Below are 25,213 nucleotides of genomic sequence, written 5' to 3' on the forward strand. Positions count from 1 at the left end.
TATAAATTATTCCTAGCCTATAATACAGAATTAGCTTAAAGTGTACGGCTGGCTGGGCTTACAGCTGAAATTTTAGTGTATTTTCTGGACCGTGACGAGTGCTGGACCACGCGGCTGGCTTACATGTCCGGCTCGCCTGCCGGTTACGTTATTGTCCCTAACTTAAGTTATTGGCCCTGATGATTCAGCATGGAATACTTGATTGTTGATTGGACTATCAATTACTACATTACAGTATTAGTTGTTGGCCCAGCCCACACCACGTGACTCTCCTTTCTTAATTGTTTACCTGGTGGTCATGTGTACGATCAGGAATGGCATCATCTCGCATCATTAGCGCTGTTTCAGTTTATGCTGTTTGCTTATCCATCAAATTGACAAATATATATTGCGTCATGCTGATCCTTACAGCCTAATGTAACCTATCATAAAGGCCTTACTAACAATTGTACAACCAACGCTCAAGGTGCCGCCAATTGGAATCAATGCAGCGGATGTCAAAAAGCAATGTCCTACCCCTAATCAACAATGCAAATAATTCATGCTGCTGTCGTAAGAACATAACTAGGTAGTCCACGGGTTAGCGCTGGGCTTTGCCACTCGGAGGATTCATTCCACACTTACGAGGTAATGCTGTCCATTCGTTCTGTCGTCAACTTGAGGCTGACGGTTAGGAGTTCCTGTGCAATTCCTGGTTCGGTTTCCCTTAAGCTCCGCCATTTCTCTACACTCAGGCACCAAGCCACGCAGTCCTGCTCCGCCTTGACTGTCGCTGTCCGCGGAGTCTCACTGAAGAATGGCAGCTCCCCGCAGGGTCGCCCTGCCACAATGAGTTCAAAATACCGTCCCTGAGGTAACTCGTACTCGGCGCGTAGCATTCCCGACTCCAGTAGATAGAATGCGGTTGGAGTGTCACCTTCCTGGAATAAGACGGTGCCAGCGTTGTAGCATTCGCGGGAGAAGTATGCGCAGGCCGGAAACCAGAAGTCCTCATTTCGCGATGTCAATCCTTGGAACGTCTGTAAGAGAAGAGGAAGGGGCTGTCGCATGGCCGACCATGCCGTCGGTACGACAGCTGCGGTCTCATCCTCACGGAGAGTAGTAGTAGCAGCCTGCTGCAAGTACCGATAACGAGGGGAGCCCACCATAGCGTCGTGAATATGGTGGCTGTTATGGGCCCTCGGGACCTCTAAGGACGTTGGCGAGACGCTGGCCTTCTTCTGTAGTGCTTCGCGGTGGCTATAAAACACTTTGAGATAGTCGTTCTCGCAGAATTCTAGAGCCGAGTTGAGGTCTTCAAATATTTCTACCTGATTCTCCGGCGCGAAGAGCCCAACGTTCTGAAGACTGAGACTCACATCTCCCTGTACTTTAAGCCCGGAGATAATCATCTGCACATTCCGCTTGCGGAGAACCCGGTTGATGCGCGTAAATGCCTCAGCTGCTGAGAAATCCATGCCGTATACCCTGGTGAAGTCGAGGATGAGGAACCGAATTGGACGCTTGTTGAATGCCACCTCTTCAATGAGCCCTCGCATGGTATTCTCAACATTTACAATGGTCCCGAAGAACAGATAGCCACCGAGCTTCGTAATCATCGTCTGCTGCCCTGCCTCTCTCAAAAATCGCTGTTGGATTGGTGGTCGCCGGACTGTAGAACCAGTGATCTTCCCCGAGTACGTCGCTCGGATGGCGGATTTACGTGACGTCTGAACGACGAAGCTCATACATGCTAATATGATGCCGACGAAGATGCCAACGACAAAGTCCCAGGCGCCCATAGTCATGACAATGATGACCACCTGCCAAAGTCAGCGGTCGGAATCAGTAAAAGAAACCAATAATGACACACCGTTAGATATTCATGGCGGTGTAACTTGCCCCAGGTGTCCACCAAGGCTTCCTGCATCAGCTCAATGCCCAGCATGAAGATAAGGGCTCCAACGATCATGACGGGGATGAAACCAACTATCACTGGGCCAATGACAAGAATGCCCGCGGTAGCTGCCGCAAGCATGATCCCTGCTAGACGAGAGTTGCCCCCACTGTCGATAAATAGAAGACTATTGGTATATACTAGGTAATTCTGGATGCAGGTCAGCGATCGCCTCTGAAAGTACTCCTATGGAGAGCCGCCAAACCTACCTGTATACTGCCTGCAAAGCCCGACAAAGCATTGGTAACACCGTGGGCCATGAGTTCACGATCAACATTCAAATTATCCTCGCCGGTGGAGATTCCAAGGGCTGGAACATTTATCGGAACATGAAGTATGCCAAAGAAGGTGAGAGCAAACATGGCCGGGAGAGTGTCGAGAAAGGCAGACCAGTCGACGGCAGAAAAGTCTGTGCAAGGGTGAGGAACGATAAGGACTAGGATGAAAACAGACGACTCACCATATAGCGTATAGAAATGCCACCAGGGGTTGGAAGACGACGGAGCATCAAATACCCATCCATTGTTGCGCAATGCCTCCATTGTCACCCGAGCACTCAGTTTGACGATGTAGAAGATGATAGATACAGCGATGAAATAACCACCAACTAAGAAATTTGACCGTACGAAACGCTTCAGAACAAGAAGACCAACAGCAAGAAAGAGAGGTATCATCCAGAGGAATACGGTATCCAGATGGAAAAGCTTCTGTAACGTAGGCAGCGTATATTCCAGAGATCCAGGAAGTCGAGCAGACACCTCGACGCCCGTCTGCAGCAGGAAGAAACCTACGCCACCGATACAGCCGATTAAGATATGTCTTGGAAAGAATCCAATGAGGGACCCCAGGCCACATGTTCCCATCAGGAAGAACACCAACCCTGTCAGGATTGAGCTGACAGAGAAAGCCAGGATACACGTTGCCAGAACTGATCTCGGGTTGTCCTGACCAACACGCGCCAGAATGGTGAAGGCCATCTGGTGGAAGAATGGGACGACCTCTATCATCTCGCTGCCGATCCCACCGCGGAAGACTGAGCCCCCGCAAGAGAAGACCAGCTGAGCAATGATGGTGCTGACGTAGAACATTGAGATACCGTCCGACCCTAGGTCGGAGAAAATGGGCTCACCCAACGGAAACAAAATCATTCCGTACGAGAGGGCATCGAGGATATTGAGCAGCAGCCCGAGGAAGACGGAAGGAAGAAGGTAAACGGGTTTGATAATTCCTCTTTGCCATATGATCCTTCCGTCCCAAGACTTTGGGTTTGTCAATACCCGACAGCAGATCGCAGCATCTGAAAGGGCTTTATGGAATGCATCAGTTCTCTGTTTGACTGCAACACGTTGGCCCTCGACATCTTCCGCTACTCCATAGCCACAAAAGGGCTTCGACTGCGAGGATCTAGGTAGCAAGGAAGTCCGTTCATTGATATGAGGCTCATGTCCGTCGGCCGCTAGAGCTCCTACGGAAGCTCTATCCTCGCCAACCCTATCCCAATGTGCAGCGCTATCCCGACGGTTACAGCTGTCTTTATGAGAGTCAGAAGGGTTCCGGATCAACTCCGTCAACACCGAGGTGCCCGTGGCAGGCCCAGGATGAGGTTCAGTGTCTACAGGTTCTGTCATCTCGGGAACTATGGTGTCGGTGGGTGATGAAGCAGCGTCTGCATCCACTGTGTGCTGGAAGATATCCAAAGGTGGAGGAAGAGTACTTCGTTCGTATGGAAATGAGCATTCGTTAAGAGATAATGCAAACGATGCCAGCTCGGCAGTTTGCTCCCGGAGGCCATGAGACGAATAGTGGGCTGGATCTAGGTACCTCAGTCAGCATCCCAAAATCCTGTCACATCAAATAACGTTTGACTTGTAAGTTCGCACCTATGGTGTTATTGTTAAAGGACCGGTGGTAAAAAGAACGACTCGGGGTTCTGAAGCTCCCTCCGCCAGGTAACGATTCGACACCTAACGTCCGGGAAGGTGTGCCACCGTTTGCCTGCTCAACAGGAACATCAATTGCTTCTCGACCCATGCTATTGGAAACCGACAAGCGACGTGGAGATAGTGGAGATGAGCGAGAGTCACTGCGGTCTCGCAGTTGAAAAACTCCCATCGTTGATTACGCCAGCAAACGTGTCGGACTTGTCGTCAGAACCGGCAATAGATATATATTCCAAGCCAGTCAATACGTAATGGCGACGGCGGTAAGCTCCCAGACCACTTCACCTGGTGAGAATTGGGCAATGGCTGGTTGCGGGGACGAGATGATGGAAGATGACGCAATTGTAAAGCCAGTAAATGGGAGCAATTGGCATAGCTCTACAGACGGGATAGTCGGGAATAAGAATGGGGAAAATACTGAGATAAGGATGACAAGGGAGAATTGCAGATGAGAAAGAGAAAGCCGTCGAGTCGCGATGAGGGAGAGGACGAGGTCGGAGAAGCTCAAGCTAGCAATCCAGATTGTTATCGAGGGGTGGTGACTAAAAAAGTTCTTATCACGGGCCGGTCCACACCTTAGCGGCCTGAACGTCGAGCCATGGCTATGAATGAGAACGAGATGGGGCAAAAAGAGAGATGGCATTCCATTATATAACTAATACAGAGTAGATACTACCTACCAAGATGGCCCATCAGTTAGATTGGAGGTGGAGTGTATTGGTGGAGTAAGCATGGATGTATGAGGAGGCAGCTCGTCGTGATAGGCCACTATCAATGGCCTCATCTCCCCGCTCAATAGGGTAATTCTTGACTAGTCTACCTTAGCTTCTAGGTTGGATGTTGAATGTTAGTTGGGGCTTAGGTAAGAAGCTAATGCAAGTATTTATTAGCCTGTTTATGATGCAGCTGCGCCGATATACGACAACGGTTCTATCCTCTTATATTGCCTCACCGCTGTCGCTACTAGATACAAATATATGGGTATCAAAGCGCTATTTTAACAAAAACAAAAAAGAAACAGATCACGGTAAATGTCCACATCAACTCAATTCAGTCGTTCCAAAAATCCCTGCGCGATTAATCGCTCCACATCGCCCTGCCGCACGTATAGTTGACTATTTTTCGTCAAATTGATCACCCTAGTAGAAGTTAGACACAACCCATACTCCCCGGAAGACATATCATAAGGAAATAGAGAGAACCGCGTCAAAGGTCCACCTACCCATATTCCGTCTGAATCTCCCCTGCGTCTTTCAACACTCTCACGTCAATAAACAAGTCCTTCGGAGGCTCTAAACTTCCTGTAAGATCGATCTCCGTCCACTGTCCTTTATATGCTGCCAGCATATCACTGTACTGTCGGAAATATTCCTCTTCCTCCGGACTCAAAGAGCTGTGGTTCGTGAGCTGGGTGCTCATCGGTCCGGTTGGTCCCTGCCCCTGACCACTCTCCTCTGCTGGCTGTTGTTGCTCTAGTACGTCGATCCCGGTCCAGCAGAGCTCCTCAAGTTTCTCGGTGCGCACGCGATGGTAGGCAAGGAGGCACCGTTTGTTGCGACGCGTGCAGAGATGGTCAACCAAGAGAGCACACGCAATGTCCGGTTGGGAGGACGGGTTGAAATTTCCTTCAAAGGGAGCGAGAAGGTGGGCGATGTCGCGATCCAAGTCCCGTACTTCGCGTGCAACAGCTCGGACCAAATCGGTCTGATACGGAGGGAGGTGAACTAGCGATTGGGTGCGTTTGGCATGTTGGACCTAGAAGCAAGCGGACTTGGGATAAGCTAGAGACTAGACAAAAAGGAGAGCTTCTTTGTGCGTAGACATACCAGTTTATTGCCGAATTCACCATACATTGGGAAACCAAGAGGCGGGCTTTGCGAACGATGAGATTGTACTTGGCTGAAGCTGCTAGGAGGGACAGATGTGACAACACATATGAGGAGACACTCAAGATTCTAACCTGTAAGCGAGTCAACTTTCTTGCTTGTTGAATACTTCTTGGGAAGTTGGGTAAGAGACTTGGAATCAATAATTGACAACACGTGATCCCGAATTCTAGGGCCACGTGATAATCGACCGTAATCAGAATGCCAAGACCTCTACAACTTCATCCTTAGCAAATATCCCACACTTTGTTCATCATCATCAACAGCTCCTGGGTGACAGAACTGGAACTAGCCTGGATGGGCGTGAGATTATAAGCTGGCAAGCTTCACCCAGGTAGGTTCTGATGAAAGTCTACTCTTCATCAGAAGAATGATTCCCAGTATGCTTCTGTTTGTTCCAGTAGACGGAGCAGCATTATCGACACATCAAGTTCAATATTCATTTCAATGACCTCTCAGGTGTCTGATCAAATTATAAGAACTAAAGTCTGATCTATACATGGCCAGCTCTTGGAAGATTTTACTGGTCTATGGGGACATGTCTGACCATGCAAAGATGACTACCTAGGCATAAGACTTGGCTCAAATAGTATCTTTTGTATAACATGCAAAATCAATATCATTCTATCACTAATGAGATACCAGCAAGTGACCTTACAATAACCAAACCCTTTGGAAACAGAATGCCACCCTTGACATAAGAAAAACATCTTGCGTACAGCCTATCCACCCAGAACAACAGACAATAACAAAACCCATCAGAGGAAACAAAGAAAAAGAAGGGAGAATTCCCAATACAGTGGCACAGTATCTGAATCAACCAGATATATGCGCGATTTTGAATGAACTCCAGCACAGGTATCCCAGATTCCAGAAGCAGAGAGCCAACCCAAATTACTCAAGTAAAAATGGCATATAAACCATAATGAAATATTCCGTCGGGCTCATTGCTCGCCTCATCATCACCATGATCTCAATATTCAGGGGAATTTGTCTCTTTAATATCCTGATGGATGAGAGTTGATCCAATTATCAAATTCACCAGCAGTGTCCATGACTCCTTCGGTACTTGGCTCCCATGCCTCACGACTCTCTGCCAGAGTCGATAGCCCCGATTGGTAGCCGGCCCCGATGTAGGACACTGCGGTAGGCGACAGAGTCGTGGCCACGGGAAGGTAGCAGTTGCCCGCCGGTGTCTCTTGCCATACCGAATAATGAGAATTGCTGTAAACATGCCCACCACCGTTCGATACGTCACCATGGTATCCCAACAGCTGAGGATCCAGTTGTCCGTCGGAGCCAGACCCCGGAGCGGGAACAATCGTCTGAGGTTGGAGAAGTTCATGATGGGCAGCACCTGGCAGCCCCGCCAAGGCAGTGGACGTGGTATACTGAACATCCTGCATGCCGATCTTCTTGGATCGAACATCTTCAACGTGAGAACCAAGGAGGACAGGATGGACCGACTGTTGCAGATACTGAGGCTCGGGAGAAGACATCATCCCAGGAGCCGGTTTGCCGGGGGTGCCGGATTGCCAGGGAGAATTGAAGTAGGCTCCTCCTACGGACAGCTCATGATCAACGACCCCGAATGGAGTGGAGTCGCGACTGTCCCATTCGCTACCCATTTCCGAGCCCACAGTACGGATATGGTTCAAAGATGGGCTGGATTTGGGTGGGGTTTCGGAGCACTTCAGACTGTCATTTTCCTCGGCCGACTTGCATCGCTTCTTTTTGTCCTTCTCGGGCGCGAACCTATATCCAGGGTGGGCTCTTTCGTGATTGGCCTTCTCCATTCTTGCGAGAAGCTCGTATCTCTTCCGGATTTCCGGCAATTCAAGTTTCCAACTCTGCCCGGCCATTCTGGATACAACCTGGTGATTGTTCTGGGCGAACCACTGCTTGGCCCGCTCGGCGTATGCAGATCGATAGAGCATGAAAGAGTTCATGGGTCTGGCGACCTTGCCTTTCTTTTTGGCAACCTCTTGCTGGCGAACTTCGATCGGTCGGTGCACCCACACTTCCATGTCTCTGATGGGTACCTGAGTCATATGCTTGGTCAATTCGCTCAGCGGACCAGGCATTCTGGGATAAACTATGTTTTTCTGCCTCACGGCCCTGGATTTCGGACCCTTGGTGATCTTCGCTTTTGAGCGAGTCTTTGTCCGGGCGGGGGGAGATAGCCACTGTGAGGGCGTTGACTGTGAACTGCCACGGAGAAAGTCCTCGTCCGAAGTAGGGGGAGGCGTTTCCACCTGGGGATTGTTTGTGATTATTTGCGCCGAATGCAGTGGCAGACTCTGCGAGTAAGCGGAAGGATTATAGCCCTAGTTTCCAGTCAGAAAGAATATGTGGAGGGGAGCGACAGTCTAGAGCCGGGATTCTCACCATCGACGCTTGTGAGCCCCCGTCGTATGCGATCTCGCCAGCTGTAGGGTCGCCATGCATCGTCGCAGCGTCCAGGATGTTGCCCTGGTTGTACAAAGAATGGATGGTCCCGCAAGGATTCCGATGAGGTTCAGGCGTAGCCCCATCTGTGGACTGAGGGGGAGAGGGAGGATGTGTTGCGATCATTTTCATGATGCTTGCAAGGAAGACTTTATTGGAAGATACCGTGACACGGATTATATTGGACTACTGGGGTCCCTTCAGATTGGATTCCGCGACCCAGAGAACGGGTAATTCCTTTTTTTTGGAACTCTGGCCTGCTGGATGAAATTGAAGTCCGGTCGCAAGCAGACTCCAGGCCTGTGAAGAGGAACGTGATAGCGCAGACGTTGCTGTACAGTGGGAATAGATGGAGGCGGAGGAGGAGAAGATGAGGAAGAGGACGATAGACTCTAGAATCTCCGGAGAAAGAAGAAGGAAAGATATGGAGAGAGATGAATAAGAGCAGCAATTGGAATTGTAGAAACCCACTTGGTGGGGGGATTCTGCATGAGGCTCTGCCCTGCCAGATCCCAAACTACGGCAACGGGATGATCAAGAAGAAAGGAAGAAAGAGACAAGTGAGACAAGCTCGCCTTTTTATTGTCGGACTGGGGAGAGAATTGAAGAAGGGAGAGGAGGAGGGGGAACAGGGAGAGACAATCAAAGAGCAGAAGAGGGACGAAGAAAGAGGAAGAAGAGGAAGAGGAAGAGAAGTAAAAATCAATCAAATCCAATCAATCAATCAAGCTCACTAGTAGACACCTCCTACTCCATTCTGCCAGTAGCTACTATAGGATGATAGGATAGTGGATGTTTTACCCAGGAGGACCTGCAGCGACGAGCAGCACCATTATTATACCATAGAATACAACGGCAGACGGGAAGAGGAGACGGGTTGCGATGGATGATGTTGCAGACAGCCGTTCTAGATGGACATTCATTCCATGAAATCCTAGGGGCTGAGACCCTGACTCAGGCCCCAAAAAAAAACTTCCCTGTCGGCGGAGGCGGCGGTGTTTCCCTATTCCTGCTTGGGGTTGGTGATGGCGTTGCTTTGTTCCAAAGCGCTGGGGATAGTGATTGGAGGTTGGGAGGATAATGTGCGGGTTATTTTTATTATTTTTATTATTTATTTATCATTATAATATATTTATTTTATTTATTATTATTATTTATTATGCTATATTTTATTTTTATTAAAGAAAAGACTTATTCCTCCGTATTATGGTTTGATTTGACGTGGGGCATTGATTTGATTTTGATAAAAACTGTCATTTCTGGAATTTTTTTTTTTTTAATTATATCCCCCATTAGTTCGTCTATGTCTATCTAACTAGTATCTTGATATTTTTTAACTCTTTTTCTACTCAAACACACCGGTGGCTTCCAATTGCCTTGTCTTTGTGCCAAATTCAGATCAGATCTGAATGAATTGCTGGAACCAGTTTCAGATGTAAAATATCCATGAAGATAGGAGAATAAGGGAGAGGAACCCTTTGATAGGATCTAAAACTCTCCTCGCGGGAGGCCTATGGTCTATTGTAAAGCAGGCGTCACGGGAGAAGAATTGTAGAGTGGGATCAAACTAGACCAAAGCTTTCTTGGAATCCATTCTTTTTCTCTAGTTCGATGACGCTGTTATATTTATTTCCCGTATGTCATATTTTGTACTCTATAGTGGTCAAGATGGATAATTATTCTTGAGTGATATGACAGTCTAACGCTCCAGCCAAGCATGTTACACATGATGGAGCCAGGCAGATCCTCATAGCCACTCATAGTTGTGCTTAGTTTCATCTAACACAGGCCGAATTGCTGCACGTCTACCACATACCAGCCAATAATGCAACTCGTGCGAATCGCTAAAAGGGGTCCTATCCCCAATCAGGGAAGTTCCCAAGAGGGGAAAGGGAGGTTCCTGTAAAATACAGACACTTACACGACCAGTCTATACAAAATAGAGAGTTATCATCCAATCCTCACACTTATTGTTTGTTCTCTTCGCCATTCTTAGAATAGACTGGATGGTATCTGTAGGACTTCCCATTAGATTTGTTCCTCCAAATTGAATCATGGAAGTAGAAGACGATGGGGGGTATCTTAGTACTCCGTAGATACTATGTTGGTTTATCCGGATTGAGTCTCTCTAACTTTACATCGTGCACGCTCCCTTGGAACCGTGGCCATCTTTATTGATTATCTCCACGCGTTCGTCTGTCTGGCGCCGGAGCACAGAGTGACAGTGGAGTAACAACTACAGTACCTACTTCTATACCACAGATCATGGACGCCGGTGGGGGCTGTTTATTCCCCACATTTGACTCAGGATACAGTGCTCTGTAGATCATCGCTAACATTGAAGCTAATACGGACTAAGGCAAAACCGGAAGCCCGACATCATACTGTGTACGCTGGGGATCGGGGATCGAAACGGCGATGTCATTAGTCATATATACTGCCATACTAAACTATTTAACTACCTACTCTGTATAAGATGTCTACGGCGTAGGTACTTACAGTAGTGCCTAGTAAGTAGTACTCTGCATGTACTGTAAATGATGTCTAGTAGGAAATAGGTATAATATTTATGTATGTTTCCATGTAGAGATGGGAACATCTCTGCATAATGACAAATCTTGATATACCTCCAGCCATTCAACGCAGACTGAATATTGGCATCTTTTCCATTTCCCCCCTCACCTTCCTCTTTGAAGTTTCAACTGACAGATAAAATCCTCGACCTCGTCGTTGGGAAGCCCCATGGGACTGACAATTACCAGATGACGCCACTAGTCCATAATTGGTTCAGGTTCTGTTGGGCTCAAGTATCCAGGGCACTAACACTGGTCCAGCAGATTATGGGTCGTCCAAATACATAGTCAGTAATTTATTACAGCACGGTACAAGCCACATAGATGGACAGGGAGATCCACCCCTGCTACCGCAATATCGCAGTGGGGTATCCACTCACATACATGCGTACATTTCTTGGCATCTGTCATGTTCCCCCTAGCTATCGAAAGTGCCATCGCATGGGGTTCCTCTCCTCCGGGCTCTTTCTGATCACGTGAAACAAAGAGTCTGTTCGTCAGGTCCCCAGTAGTACCTAGCATCTACTTTCTAATAGTAGTGGCCTGTACGTTCTTGGCATCTTGGCAACCTTGGAGGACCCGCCGCTGCTCATTATAGCGTCAATCCACCCCGTTCATGCAAAACAAGACGAATTCCAAATCTTCTGCATGAAGGTTATACAACGGCGCTCTACCATGATACATATCTAGAGCGTTCGCCTATCATGCTTGTAGCTATACGGGAAGGTCATCTGTCCACCATATTCATGTCGTACCAACAATTGATCGAGGATCGAGAGTGGACCGTGCAGACCAAAAAAACAAAACATAGGTGGTACCTCAGCATGTGGCTGCAGGTTAGGACCTACCTCTGTGGTTTGATTTGGAACAGAATCGACCGGGGCATACCTTTTTTTCTTTTTTTCGTCAATTTATATCAACTATACGGGTACTAAGATGGCTATAACCTTAGCTATCCTCCCCCACCGCTGCCAAATACGTCTGATATAGACTTTGATGGCTTGCGCAGGAACATTGCTCGATTTACTATACTATATTAATTAATTTAATTATTTCAGTTCTTTGGTTTTTCACCAAACAGAGACATATACAAGATCTATATTTTGGATTTCTTTGTCTGTGAGGTTCTAACGATGTAGAATTATGGAATTCTGGAATCTGCCACCGCGCCAAGCACCTTATCGATGGTTCTTGGGATGCTTTTTCTCCTGCGTTAGGGCGCGCTAGTTTGGTCTTTGGCATGCTGATATTCGTATGTATGTACATAGACTTTAAGGCAACCTAGTAGGCACAGTAGTATGTACATTGTACATACATACATGTATATACAACAGCCCATCGGCGCTTAATAGACTAGTTCCCGGATCGAAGCTGCATTGCACAGTACTGCGTACTCGTGACCGCATGTCGATCACCGGTTCCACCAACGTAGGCCCACGATGTTGAGGATGTTGATGTTATGTTGAACAACAACACGCGGTCATAGCGTTCCCCACTTCCCTCACCCCCCCTTTGAATCCCTGGATCGCTTTGTCTGCATCATGTCGCTTACATGCTCTACCCCGTCCTCCCAGGATACGGTAGAACGTTCAGACCAGACTAGACAAGCTCTCTTCCCCCTCAGGAGTCCCCACCCAACGTGAGTAATTAATTTACACTTTCAGTCTTTGTTCAGGGACGATGGATTCGCAACAGGGATAGATGGATATTCTCCACCTGGAGGCGTTCGATGGACCTTCTAGAAGAAAATATCTCCACTGAAGTACGGCCAAGCCGCACGCTTTTCCCCATCCGGGGGTAAAGGCCACAGCTCGAGGAGATTCAAAGAGTCCAATCCATTACGGTTCCGCTCTTCATGGTGTGTTTCATCGCGTCTGGTGGCTGGGTCTGATGTACGACTTGACTTTTGCTATCTAGTATCTATTCAGTCATTCATATTGTTTCAGTCTAATTATTTTTTTTTTTTTTTGACGATTTGTATTGTCCCTGCACTCTACTTCATAGAGATAGAAAGAGAAATAGAGAGAATGAGAACACTCGTTGTATATTTCATCTTGTCTCTGATATCTATTTTTACCCGGACGATGGTTGTCCTCTTTGAAGAAAGAGAAAGAGAAAGAACTCAATCCAGATGTTACCTTGACAATCAATGCGAAGGACGCGTCTGTCTATCCTATCTATCCATGACCTTTACCCGGAAGATTGGTTTTCTTCTAGCGGAGAATAGTCCAAGCCACTATCTTTTCTGTAAGGGTCAAAGTCTGGGACACAATTATTAACCCGGGGATGTGGCACCGCGGTGACAGTTTTGGGATGAGCGTGATGGGGAATACTACGTACAACTAACAGAAGGCAGAAGGGAGGTCATATCTTGGTCGAGGCTATGTTCATATCAAGATAAATACCTCATGGCTCATTCCTACCTACAAGGCTACTAGGTAGATACCACCTTGTTTTTCTAGGTGTATACTATGCAATCTACCGTAGTAGACATCACCGCCAACCAACACAGTTGGCAGCGTCAAAAATGGACACGTAGATAAATGAGGATTGTCGGCCCAGTACAATGGGCAGGCTGTGCATACCATATTAGTATATCCCTGTATATCGAACCATATATATATGTAATATTGCTACGCTAAGCTCCGCCATAATTAAATGCTGACAGCGTCAAAAGCGGCTATAACATCAGAAAGTGGGTACAGTGGCATGGAAAGGAAGAGGGGCCAAAACCAACAAGAGGTTACTTCGATCAAAACTATTGGTGGAGTTCTTCCTACCCTAGCTTACACTGCATGTGGGGTGCAAAATTCCCCGTCGCGACATTGGATACCGTCTTAACGGCTCTGCAGCTGAGTGGTGGGTTATGGACTGCCCCTGCGGGTGCCCATCAGGTCAAACGGGGATCGACCAATTCGGTCTTATGTTTTTGGTGGGTGGGTTGTACAGTAACTACAGTTGACAACAGATACTAGGCCTGTCTACGTACCTATTTACGGAGTACACTTACGTACTGAGTACGGAGGGATATTTGATTAGGGGTCCATGCTCAGGATGGAGGGTATATGTGGACCAGCTATGCAGCTCAACACTTGAGATACTACTATACCACTACGCTATGGCGTAGGGTACATACACTTTGATAGGTATCTTGTGCCGCGCGGAGGCTTAACTCATCCGTTGTCTGTAGCCTGTACAATACCGTAATGGTGACTACTGTATCGGTCACAGACCACCATCAAAAAGGTTCTGGAGAGAGAGGCTCTAATCCCAAAACGGACTGACAGGCAAAAAAAGGCAAAAAAAAATAAAATAAAATAAAAGGGCGAGAAGTTCCTCCGCCGCTTACGGAGTCCGGCGCCAGTTTAGGTCAATGCGCATTCAAACTTCTGTGGAAACCAAGGGCTTTCCATTGTAGGTCGTCGAGTGTCGCGTGCATGGATTGATTGAAAGACCAGTACGTACTGGCATTAAGCGACCAAGAGATACATACTTCTGTTCCGGGGGTTGATTGACTGGTCACGAAGAGCATTACATCACGTTCCCAATATTGGGCGGTCGGCAGGGGGAGTAATGATATCTGGAAGTACGGATGAAGTATACTAGTGAGAACTAGGCGATAAGCGTCTCGCCTGACGTGATATCGGTACCAATTGCGCTTCGCGTCGGTATGGCCATCATTTGTAAGGTTCAGTTGGTGGACATGAGCCAATGAATAAGGAGTCCTATTGAGCACTAATGTAGTGGTACCCATTGCTAATGGTTCCCTAGTTCATCTACCTAGGGGCCAACAATCTGATGATTACAGACCAACAATTTGATGATATACAGGCCGACCCTACTCCGTAGAGATCAGCCGATACTTCTACCTATGTACAGAGTACATAGGTGACAGAAAGTACTCCGTACTATACACGAGTATAGTCCGCGGGCGATCGACAGGCGCCCAAGGCAACAATTATCAGTCATCCTAATAATAATAATATCCAATGCTACCTGCCTTACGGATGGATTCCCTTTATGCTTTCTATCGAAAATCCCTTAGTGGCCGGGTTATACCGGGTTCAGAGCTTATGCATCGGATAAAATACCTCCTCGGATTATCCGGTTTGAATCCTCACTTCGTAAGACCGAGATTCTTATAGTACTTAGAAAATAATAAGAACAATAAAAACAATAACAATAATAAAGATCATAACAGATATCTTATATACTACCCCTACTCCATACAGATATACTGAACGTGCGTCCGGGAGGATGAGACGGCCGTCATATCAGTGGATCCAATCCAATCGTTTCCACCGGCTGACATTCAGGAGATCGCCGGATGGACAGTCTTCGGTTCCGAATCATCGGATGCATCGTAAGCGGCTAGGTATCCTCCGGACTCTAGTACTACTTACCTATCCCACAGTCTACAGAGTAAACTGGAAAGTCTGTCCTCTGGATTCGTGCTAGGTCACCGAAGCTCGATCTACCAATTAAACTAATCTTGCTCTCGCATCCACATATCCAACTCGCAACTGCGCCGCGGCCTAAACAAGCAATGACCACGAAGTGGGTCCCGGTTATTCCACACTACGTACAGAGTAATACATACTACCACCTAGGTGCAAAGTATTACTAGTTAAGTTAAGGTAGTATTACTTAGTCAGAACTCGTCGTGATTATCAATCCACTGTTAATAATTAACACCGACATGAAATCTACTCGCCGACCTAAGTACTACTACTATGTATAATCTAAATCCAGATAAATATCTCACTAACCATCCTATTGTTCAACTCGGCAGCGCAAAGCCTCTGATTATCATCTCATGATGTGATTTCTACCCCACTACGCAGTGCCTCATACCTAATCTAACAATAGTAGAAGTGGGACTAATTTCACCCGCCCATTCGCCTATCTTAAGTATCCACTAGGTAGAAAGTTTACCCAGAGTGACAATAACAACGGATGCCTGTGATTTACTTTCCCCGAGGTAAAACAACGATCAATCTATCCAAAGGATGGAGTATTTATTGAATTTTTTTCGTTGGGATGGATATTCACTACTACCTAGCTATTAACCTACCTATTAGGTACCTGGGTACTGGTAAGGTCACGTCTCGTAATTATCTCCCCCATTTGCACTTACGAACTCAGTACTAATGCTCTGCCCTCCCCGACACTGGCGGGTTCATTACGGGGTTACATTGCACTACATTTGTAGCTTTTCTGGTGGATACAGAGTACTCCGTACTTCTGTCTGGACTGGGGAACGGACAAGGAGACATACTCCGTAGAACTAGACTAAACTACTAAGCGAAGGGATATTGGTGGCTTGGAGACGGCAAAAAAATAATTAATTATATTCTTACTCCGTAGATGCTAGGGATTCCCTGTTGTTGTGATAGTTTACTGGTAATGCAGTTGCTAGTGCATATTCATACTACAGGGTATCATGCCATGCGGTATATTAAAGACTAGATAAGCAATCTACGTTGCATTGTATCTGAGACATAAGATATATTCCGTACAGCTGCATATAGTGCAATTTTTGACTATAAAGTAATTATCAGTTATCACCTCTATTAGTATAACACCGTCTAATCCTCATGCAAACACTTTTATACCCCTCAGCCCAATCGTATTCCATGTAGCTTTAAATCAAGAATCCGGCCCAGCTCCAACCAACTCATGCAATCATACAACATGCTGTCAAGATAATATGGCAAAGGTAAACAGAACCTTGGCCGGTTGAATAATACAAGCGAATCTGACCAATACCAATGTGGGAAAATTCCAAAGACAAACATGCAAAAAAAAAAAAAAAAAAAAAGGACAGAAAAGTAACGCCAAGGTTAACGGTATAAGGCTGAAGTAAACTCCTGGTACCGGTCCAGGTACAAGTGCGACCAACTTCATTTGCTATGGGTGATATTTCCGGATTCGCTGGATTCGTTGCACAAAACAAGTCATCATCCAAGGTCCGTGGAGGCCTCCACAACTCAAAATCGACATTACCCAGTCCGAGGTTGGAAATGCCAAAGGTCAATCAAGAGTATTATCGTAAGTTTAAGTCCAAAGGACAGCTCCTATCTGCTTGCTCACCGTATCACGCTGAGTATCAGGTCTGTGCGCCGGGGCCGGACCGAAAGGAGGTATCCGGTTAAATGACGGAGATGAAAGTACCGATGGCTGGCCGTTGGACGCACCGTGAGACTGGGCCTGGAACATCATGGCATTCTCCCGCTGTCGCCGCTCTTCCTGCTCTGGAGTCATGCATTTGACGGGTGGCGGGATAGGTGCGTCAGGTGAGCTGCGCCCCATCAGCTTCGGGCTCGGTTCCAGTTTCTGAATCGGCGGAAGAACCGGCGCACCTGCAATGCTGCCAGATGTCATAGGTCGTGGTGATTGTTTGGTCGGGCTGATCCCTGAGAGCGGCGGTGCCCCGTGTGAGCTTTGCGGAGGGGAAGAGTGACTTCCCGGAGTGGCCATGAACGATGCATGTCCGCTGTGAATCGAAGAGAAAGAAGGATAATTCCCGTTGCTTGGACGTGACACCTGTTGATGTTGCTTGAAGGGGGTCCACGGAACTGGATTCTCCGACGAAGGAGGCGGAAATCCCGCAAGAGGACCGACGTCACGATTGCCCTGGGTCGGGGACATCGACGGACGGTTCTGGATGGGCGAGGCCATGCTCTGGCTTTGGACAGAATGGGATGAAGATGGACGTTGTGAGTATAAGGATCCACCGTTGAGGGATCCATGGGGATTGGGCGGTTGGGGAGCAATTTGCTGGATCGGTGGCAGCTTGTGAAGTTGCTCTCTAGATGGTGTCAGGCCGTTGAAACTATTCACACCCTTGGACGGCGAGAATGGGACCCGAGGGGGGCTGAACGAGGTCACATGGGAGGACTGAGGTCGACGCTCCGGGGATAGAGGGAAAGGAATAGGCAACTGCGTAGCGTTCCGTGGTACCAGAGATGGCTGCATGGCAGGGAGTTTGGATGGGGACATATTCGGGGCGGTCGATGGGATATAGTCGGTCTCTGGTTTGTATGGCACAAAAGTATGAGCAACGGGCTTATTTTGGCGCTTCTCAGCACTCTCGACGGCAGGAGCAGATGACGGAGACAAGCCGACTCGAAATTTCAATGGTGGTAGTTTCGGCATTTTCGCTTCCTCTTCTCGTCGTTTACAGTCGCGACAGATAAAATGGAAGTCCTCTCGCTCCGCTTCATCCTGCGCGATCCCAAGGCACTTGCTGTGCTGCCACACGTTACACTTCTCGCATGCGACACTATGGGAGCCATCGTCCTGTGAGATGTTAGTCAGTTCTAGTCCATGCTTCAGACAGAACACGCTGAATCTTACCAGGTTCTCTCCATGTACACCACAGCCAGAGCAGTCAAAGAACCATTCATCCTCTGAAGACAGTCCTTCCAGATTCTTCCGTTGCTTCTCCAGTTCGGCCCTCAGGTGTCTTTCAGACGCCCTACTCTCGCCCCGCTGGAGTTTTTCCTGCTCCTCTTCTATCCTCTGTACTTCAGACTCGTGCAACAGACGCTTCTTCTCGCGTTCTTTGATACGCTCTTCACGGCTCATGATGCGGTAGCGCCTCTCCTCCTCCATCTTGTTCTTTTTCTCCTCCATCTTGCGGGCGGCAGCGAGTTCCGCCTCCTTTTTACGTTCAGCTTCTGCCATCTCACGCTCGTGTCGCTCCTTCTCAGCCTTTCCGGCGATGCGGCTCGAGCGCTTGGCGCCCGCGAGCAGCTGCAGGTTGAAAAGCTCCTTTTCCCGTTTGGCCTTCTGCCGCTGCTGGGCCTCTTCTTCCCTCTCAATCACCGGCATCACTTGCTCCTCGATCCTATCTCTTAGGATCTTCTCATCTGCATCCTTTGTTTTTCGGATTGAATCCAAAAACTGCCTGTAGTCCGACAGAGTGATCGCAATGCATTCCCACTGCATGTCGTGAAAAGGATCACGATCGACATTGGAAGCGAAGCCATTCTCATTCTCATCCGACGACTCGTTGTCGGGGACCACGCCAGAGACCTTTCTCCGCTTCGACGCCCTCACGGCTCGAGCACTCTTCTTCTTTGTCTTTGATTTGGCGGGTTTCGGAGGAGGGATGGGTGGATCGGTGCGACGGTATAGTCTATTATCATCCAAGATATAGTAGTAGCGACCTTCGCGATCGTAACCTACTTCCTCTATCCGCTTGAGAGTGGATCAGCAAAAATTCAAAACCCAACCTTAGGGAGACTCACCCATTGTATCTGGTCAGTTTCCTTCTGTTCCGGCATCTTGTCGCGAATGCGATCAGGATTCCAAAAAGTCCACACCGAAAGCTGGTGAAGGACGCGAAGTTTCAAGAAGACATCAAATTCGGAGAACTTGTTCGGGACCTCGTCGTACCCGAAGGGGTTCGGAAGATGGGGGGCTTTGGCATTGTACTGACGTCGCGTGTACTCATCGAAATTATCGAACCTAATACCAAAAACCAATCTGATTAGCTGCGTGAGGTGGAAAGGTATGAGATGTACCGGGTTACGTACGTGAGACCGCGATGCGACGAAACCCATTTCAGAAGACAGAGACCAATTTCCAAGAGTTTCTCCGACGGCTCGGGCTTTAGACATTCATTCTCCAGGTCCTGCAACAGCCAAAATGGAGGGAGAATTAGCTTTCTGTTGTACGCGACATTCCCGAAAAAAGGTTCTCTGGGAGTCCGACAATCCGCCACGCTGCACAGACGCACTTACCTCAATCCCGAAATCCTCGTCAATCTTCATAAGTTTTCCAAAGATCGTGATATACTGCATGATATTGGCAAACTCCCAGCAACTGCGAAGCCGGTCAAGGAGACTAGGTTCCTCCGGTGGCTGCTCGGGGGCAGCATCCACCTCCGAACGGGTGCGCTTTCGCGAGACCATGGAGGCGATTCGAGACCATCCAAGTGCCGGGGAAAATCACAGGTTTCGTAGCGTTCACCGGCGTGTAAAATCGAATGGACCTAGAGGCAGCACAGGTGCACCGAGCAGAACTTCTCAAACAATTACGGAGATTTGAGACAGTAGGACAGACAAAATGCACTGGAAGGTGAAGAGGGTTGGCAGGGCGTGTCGGCGAGAGCGAGAGGGAGATGAGCTCAGAGACCGCGTCGAGCCCCGTCAGGTGATGCTGGCGAACCGATTGGCGGATAAGGAACGCATAAGCTTCAGCAATTTCAGAGAAATTGCTGAAGCACTATAGAAGCAATTCTAGACCGTGAAAATAATAAAAAGTATTGGACTTTTGGAATGGAGGCATAAAAATTAACAGAAACAAATCAAACACGTCATAATATACCGCTGCTTCAGTAACCATAGACTAACCACCCCGTCGCCACCCGAATTCCATAGTATAATAAGAGGTAGTAGTAGTAACAGTGCGACAAATGAAGACCAACGCATGCAGCAAAAAAACAAAAACCTAGATCTTGGTATCTCTCGCTCAAAGAGGGTCTATCTCATTCAGATGGAGGTTGGGGAAAGGGATCATAAAGGACAAGGAAAATGCACAGAAACAGATGCGCCATCCATATCCACGCCACCGCACAGCCTATACCATTATGACCGAAATGGGAGAGAACAAGCGGGAACGACACGACAGCCCAGAAAAGATAAAAGGATAATGACAGGGGGAACGCAGAGAGGAAGGGGCAAAAAGAAAAAGAGAAAAGAAAAAAAAAAAAAAAATAGGAACATTTAATACATAATAGTCACAAAGATCCCCTCAAACAGTGCATCTTCCCTCTCTTTGTCTTTTTTCTTTTTTCTTTTTTTTTTCATAGTTCTTACCGTTGCGTTGTCATTTCACACAATTTTGCGCCTAACGACCCATTTTCGCCTTAAGTCCGTCCCATGCATATCGTAAGGTTGTCAAATATATCAAGAAAAAAAAAAAAAAAAAAAAAAAAAAGGAAAAGAAAAGGACCCAGAAGCAGATGCTTTTCGACTTTTTACAAAGCAACACCCGGCGCGCCATCGGAGACATTGTCGGAGAGGTTAATGAGGAGCTGTGCGAGGCAACGTTTTGTGGCAGCGTCATCGCGGAGGACGGAAGAAAAGGTGGCGTCCCGTAGAGGTTCGGGAAGACATTGTCGCAAGGCCTCCCGTGCCCGGCTGTTGTCACTCAGGCTACAGGCAAGTCAGAATCTCACACCACGGTCGGATGAATTGGGTAATTTGGATGGGAGCCTACCGAAGAAAGCAGCGCACAACGTGCTTGAGCAGCCGTACGGTCTGTTGCTCCACAAGCTGAGTGACCATATTGCTCAGAACAGTCCCCACCGCATAGAACCTCTCATAGGTGGCGCAAATATAAGCAAGACCAATGTCATCGAGTAGAATCTTCTGTACAATAAAAATGGCCACTGTTTTGCTCAGTTCCGAACCCGTCTCCATAATGCGAAGACAGAGTGGGATGATCTCGGTGGTGAGAAGGAAATTAATGACATCCGAGGAGTCATTTTTAACCAAGGCCCCGATCACACCCAGAGAGGTGAGACGGAGGTATTCGAATGGACGCGACTTGGAGGTGGTGTTAAGAAACGGGTATAAGAAGAGTGGGATATGTGCTAGTTCAGACGGAATCACCGGTTAGCTGAAGCGCACTAGCGCAACGCCCATATTACGTACCATTCAGGAAGAGAGTGCGAGTCTCATTGTGAGAGGCCACACATTGTAGCAGAGCCAGCGCGTTGCAAACTCGATTCGAAGCGGCCGCCGTCAACTGGGACGGATTCAAGAGAGGGTATACTGAAATAATCTCTTGGAGTAGAGCGGTCATGACACCTGCCAAAACAGCCCGAATTAGCATCACAAGCCGACCAAGTGATCCACAAGGAAGGATGGTCTCAAGAGTATCGCAAACAAAAGGGCGAGCGTCTCGTACCGAATGAATGCCAAATGACCAACGCCAGCTCAGGGACCTGTTCCCTCTTCTTGCTGAGTTCCATCAGAGCTGCCTCTCTGCGGTTCGGGTCCAATAGTTCCGCCACCCAGATGAAAACCTTGCGGTTCTCATCGCTGATCCCACCATCCATAACCGACACGGCGCCCGGCAACGAGCCATCCCCGCCTATTGCACCGGCACCGGCACCGGCACCCTGTCCTGGATTCCCAGCACCGGTATTGGAGGCCATAGCGATGCGGCTATAATGCTGTTGCTGAGCGGCCGCCGCAGCGGCTGCAGCGGCCTGGACCTGGGCATGCTGTTGGGCCGCCAACGAAGAGTGCTGCTGCTGAGCATGGTGCTGGGCTTGATGATGATGATGGTGGTGGTGGTGGTGGTGTTGCTGCTGCTGCTGCTGTTGTTGTTGTTGCTGCTGCAGCCAGGATGGATCAGCCTGCGGATACTGATGTTGATGGGAAAAGACGTGTTGGGTCTGCGTTTGGAGCATGGCGGGTGGGCGAAGGACCGACAGACGATGGGGACTCGTAATCCTCAGGAGAGAATGGAAGGCCCTGAGCGACCGGGGAAAAGAGGAGAAGCTGGAAAGGTAGAAAAGAAAAAGTCCGAAGATAGTCAAAAGCCCGAAGTCAAACACATGAATAACCGGTGTTGTGGCCAGTGGGTGTTGGAATGGTATTGATTGGCGTGGTGAAGAATGAACGAATAATGACCGTGAAAGTGAGGACGTTTCGTTTCGATCGGTCGAGAAGAGGAAGTGCCGGGGCTACGGGAGGCGGGGAGAGCGCAGTTCCGCATTATAAGTAATGGTCTCCCGCATGTTTCGTCGTTTCGCCTCCGAGTCAACCGATAGTTTTGTTAGAGGCTCTACACTGTACATATTGCTCACATGTATATATAATGTGTGTTCTGTTCTTACCTGCTCATTCGCATCGCTTCGTCATCGAGAATGGTCTTCTCCCCGACTTGCAATGTTCCCCTGCAGGTTGGGTCGCACGAGATGGTTCGGCATGTGCATGATTAAGATTCATTGATCTGGTACCTATTTTCTAGGTATGATGCGCTCGCTGGTCGCAATGAATCCTCGGTTCGGTGGGATGCAGGCAGTGCATGCGACTCCCAACCCCAGCTCCTGTTCTTCCCTGGAAGCGTGGTACCTGCGTTCCCATCCCTTCCTCTGGTCTCGATATACTCCGAATCTTGCGCTCGTCGCCGAATTCCTCCCACTGATATAAGCTGGGCCAAATTGGTACCCGGAACATTATTTGACATCATATTTATCTCGTTTTTCTCACATTCTCGTATTTACATCGTTTTTGTTCGTTTAGCCTTAAATCATAGACAGGCGCGGAGGACTGAAATAAGGGGCACCAAAAAAAAAAATTTAAAGTAAACAAGGCCATCATGACATGAAAACATAACTCATCATACATATCTGACTTAGAAAAAGCGAAATACAAATCATGATCAGCACAAGGAAAACAAAACCTGATAATACACTCAACTCGCAAATTGTTAAAGGACCCGGCGCCATTTAAATGCATATTCCGTCTGGGAAACGGCAGAATTTATAACGTGAAAAGGAAATACTCCGTATATAGTTTAGAAAGATCATCAAAACTCATGACCGTCGTGAACGTGAATGAGATCGGTATGATCTTCGGGAGCGTCTTGTTCGTCTGCCCGAACTTTCGCTACCTACAAAGCTGTTAGCAAGACTATGGAAAAATCAGTCAGAGATGGGAAGAAATAAAACTTACTTGCACTTGTGTAATCGGAGTAAGTGTAATAGCTACTTGGGTAAGTGTAGTCGCTCTTCTCGTCATGGTTTCTGCGTCTCTTCAATCCCAGACAAAGCGCAAGTGCACCGAGAATGATTCCGATGCTCGCCCAATTACCCCATCTGGATTTCTTCCCACCATCTGCGGGGGCTGATGGTCGCGCTCCAAACCAGGTGCGTCCCTCGGGTCGGGCATGTGAATGATGAGAGTATCGATCTTCCACGTAGGTCGTTTCCTTTCTTCTTCTCCTGCCACCGAGTCCAAGACAGGCAAACAGTGATTCCAATATTCCCCGGCAGCACAGACAAGACAAAACCAACAGTATCAGGAAGACACCAGCGATGGTTCCGATGACGATACCTGCAATCGCCCCTCCACTGAGCCCTCCATTATCCGGGGCCTTCACGCCTATCAACGAAGCCCCATCTGTGCCGACCGGGGTCTCAAATGCCTGTGTGGTCGTCACAGAGGCCGTCGCGGTCACGGTGCTCGCACTTGTACCCCTTACAGGAGGCGTGGCCGTTGCAGTGGCCCATATGGACGAGCTCCCCATAATACACTGATCATTGGAACAAACATATGCTGCTCCGCAACAGGTGTTGCCGCAAACCGACTCACCCAATTCGGCCTTGCAACCACCTGAATCCGTTGATTTCGGGACTAGAGTGCTCCACGTCGAGGTTACGGTCTTCTTGTCTGTTTCTGTGACAACGTAGGTAGTGGTATGGTACACCCATGATCCGCCGCCGCCGCTGCTACCGCCCCCTTCTTGACAGACAGCTTGGCCGTCCCCGTTGGTGCTGCATGTCTGGCTCGAGGTGCAGCAGAGTTGACCGTAGTAACCACAGGGGTTTTCGCATCGCTTTTCCAGACTGGTCTCAAGAAAATCCAACGGAGAAGCCACAGAGAGTGGGAATTGAGCTGATAAGGTCAATATCGAGATCGCCGATCGTAGTATTCGGGAAGTATGCATGACGGGTGGTGATAAGATGCGATAATGCCTTCGATTTAGAAGTACTATTTTTGTTCTCTTGAATTCCTCTATCACTCACTATCCGCGATGGTCTGTCAAGGTAGAATTGACCTTGACCCTTGGCCGATGCGAAGCACCTGAAGGCTGATCACCGACCCCGCAGCTGAAGTACTAAGTATACCAGTCGTTACGGAGGGATAGATCGATCTTTGCAATCAGATCGGATGGAATGCAGAATTGACAGTAGCAAAAGAAGGAAAAGAGGAGAGGTCGCAGAGGAAGAATGGAGGGGCGAGGAGAAAACTCGTTGTTAGTGAGGGCAGTCCAGACGGGATGCGCATACAATCCATGCTCCATCCCCAGCCTCCCTATCCCGTCATACCCAACCACCGCATTTCCAGCTAATCGTTGTAATAACGTATGAAGCAAAGATTGATGGCCTCAGATTGGGTCCTTTTTAAATTAGGTTAATTATTCTAATAAGTAAATGAAGAGGGTGCAGGGTTTTTTTTTTTTTTTTTTGAATGCGACCCGATTTGTATAGTACGGAATACCATCATCCAGCTTACTGACACAGCAACCCCCCCGGGCGCGGCGTTACTCATATAGGTAGAATAACTACTGTGAATGAGATGACCTAATTGACTACTCCGTAGATAACTACTTACTTCACTTTAACTCTACTACTTAAATTAAATAGCCATGTCGAGTCACTGTACGTTCCCACTGTACCGA

At 48.1% G+C, this 25,213-nt stretch overlaps 6 protein-coding genes across 6 annotated transcripts; all 6 read right to left on the minus strand.

Moving 5' to 3' along the window:
- Positions 1-539: 539 nt before the first annotated feature.
- On the minus strand, positions 540-4,048 carry ATNIH1004_008800 (sulfate transporter family protein; the record flags this gene model as incomplete). The annotated part of the gene is made up of 6 exons (XM_033573403.1): positions 540-564; positions 625-1,802; positions 1,853-2,086; positions 2,146-2,345; positions 2,397-3,749; positions 3,817-4,048. The coding sequence occupies 6 exons, from the start codon at positions 4,046-4,048 to the stop codon at positions 540-542; spliced, it is 3,222 nt and encodes a 1,073-aa protein (XP_033423955.1).
- Positions 4,049-4,921: 873 nt separating this feature from the next.
- PSF1 (DNA replication protein PSF1) lies at positions 4,922-5,729 on the minus strand (the record flags this gene model as incomplete). Its single annotated transcript, XM_033573404.1, has 3 exons — positions 4,922-5,015; positions 5,099-5,631; positions 5,703-5,729. The coding sequence occupies 3 exons, from the start codon at positions 5,727-5,729 to the stop codon at positions 4,922-4,924; spliced, it is 654 nt and encodes a 217-aa protein (XP_033423956.1).
- Positions 5,730-6,760: 1,031 nt separating this feature from the next.
- ATNIH1004_008802 (uncharacterized protein) lies at positions 6,761-8,342 on the minus strand (the record flags this gene model as incomplete). The annotated part of the gene is made up of 2 exons (XM_033573405.1): positions 6,761-8,089; positions 8,151-8,342. The coding sequence occupies 2 exons, from the start codon at positions 8,340-8,342 to the stop codon at positions 6,761-6,763; spliced, it is 1,521 nt and encodes a 506-aa protein (XP_033423957.1).
- An 8,498-nt stretch (positions 8,343-16,840) lies between these two features.
- Positions 16,841-19,704, minus strand: ATNIH1004_008803 (putative PHD finger domain protein; the record flags this gene model as incomplete). Its single annotated transcript, XM_033573406.1, has 5 exons — positions 16,841-18,085; positions 18,143-18,988; positions 19,039-19,258; positions 19,327-19,424; positions 19,534-19,704. The coding sequence occupies 5 exons, from the start codon at positions 19,702-19,704 to the stop codon at positions 16,841-16,843; spliced, it is 2,580 nt and encodes an 859-aa protein (XP_033423958.1).
- A 1,067-nt stretch (positions 19,705-20,771) lies between these two features.
- Positions 20,772-22,214, minus strand: RCD1 (Rcd1-like cell differentiation family protein; the record flags this gene model as incomplete). The annotated part of the gene is made up of 4 exons (XM_033573407.1): positions 20,772-20,949; positions 21,014-21,389; positions 21,451-21,606; positions 21,707-22,214. The coding sequence occupies 4 exons, from the start codon at positions 22,212-22,214 to the stop codon at positions 20,772-20,774; spliced, it is 1,218 nt and encodes a 405-aa protein (XP_033423959.1).
- Positions 22,215-23,338: 1,124 nt separating this feature from the next.
- On the minus strand, positions 23,339-24,478 carry ATNIH1004_008805 (uncharacterized protein; the record flags this gene model as incomplete). The annotated part of the gene is made up of 2 exons (XM_033573408.1): positions 23,339-23,418; positions 23,485-24,478. 2 exons carry the CDS (start codon positions 24,476-24,478, stop codon positions 23,339-23,341), a joined length of 1,074 nt encoding a protein of 357 aa, XP_033423960.1.
- Between the last annotated feature and the right edge of the window lie 735 nt (positions 24,479-25,213).

Source organism: Aspergillus tanneri (genome assembly GCF_003426965.1).
Source record: "Aspergillus tanneri strain NIH1004 chromosome Unknown AapTan_6_pilon_pilon_pilon, whole genome shotgun sequence".
Taxonomy (NCBI): Eukaryota; Fungi; Ascomycota; class Eurotiomycetes; order Eurotiales; family Aspergillaceae; genus Aspergillus; species Aspergillus tanneri.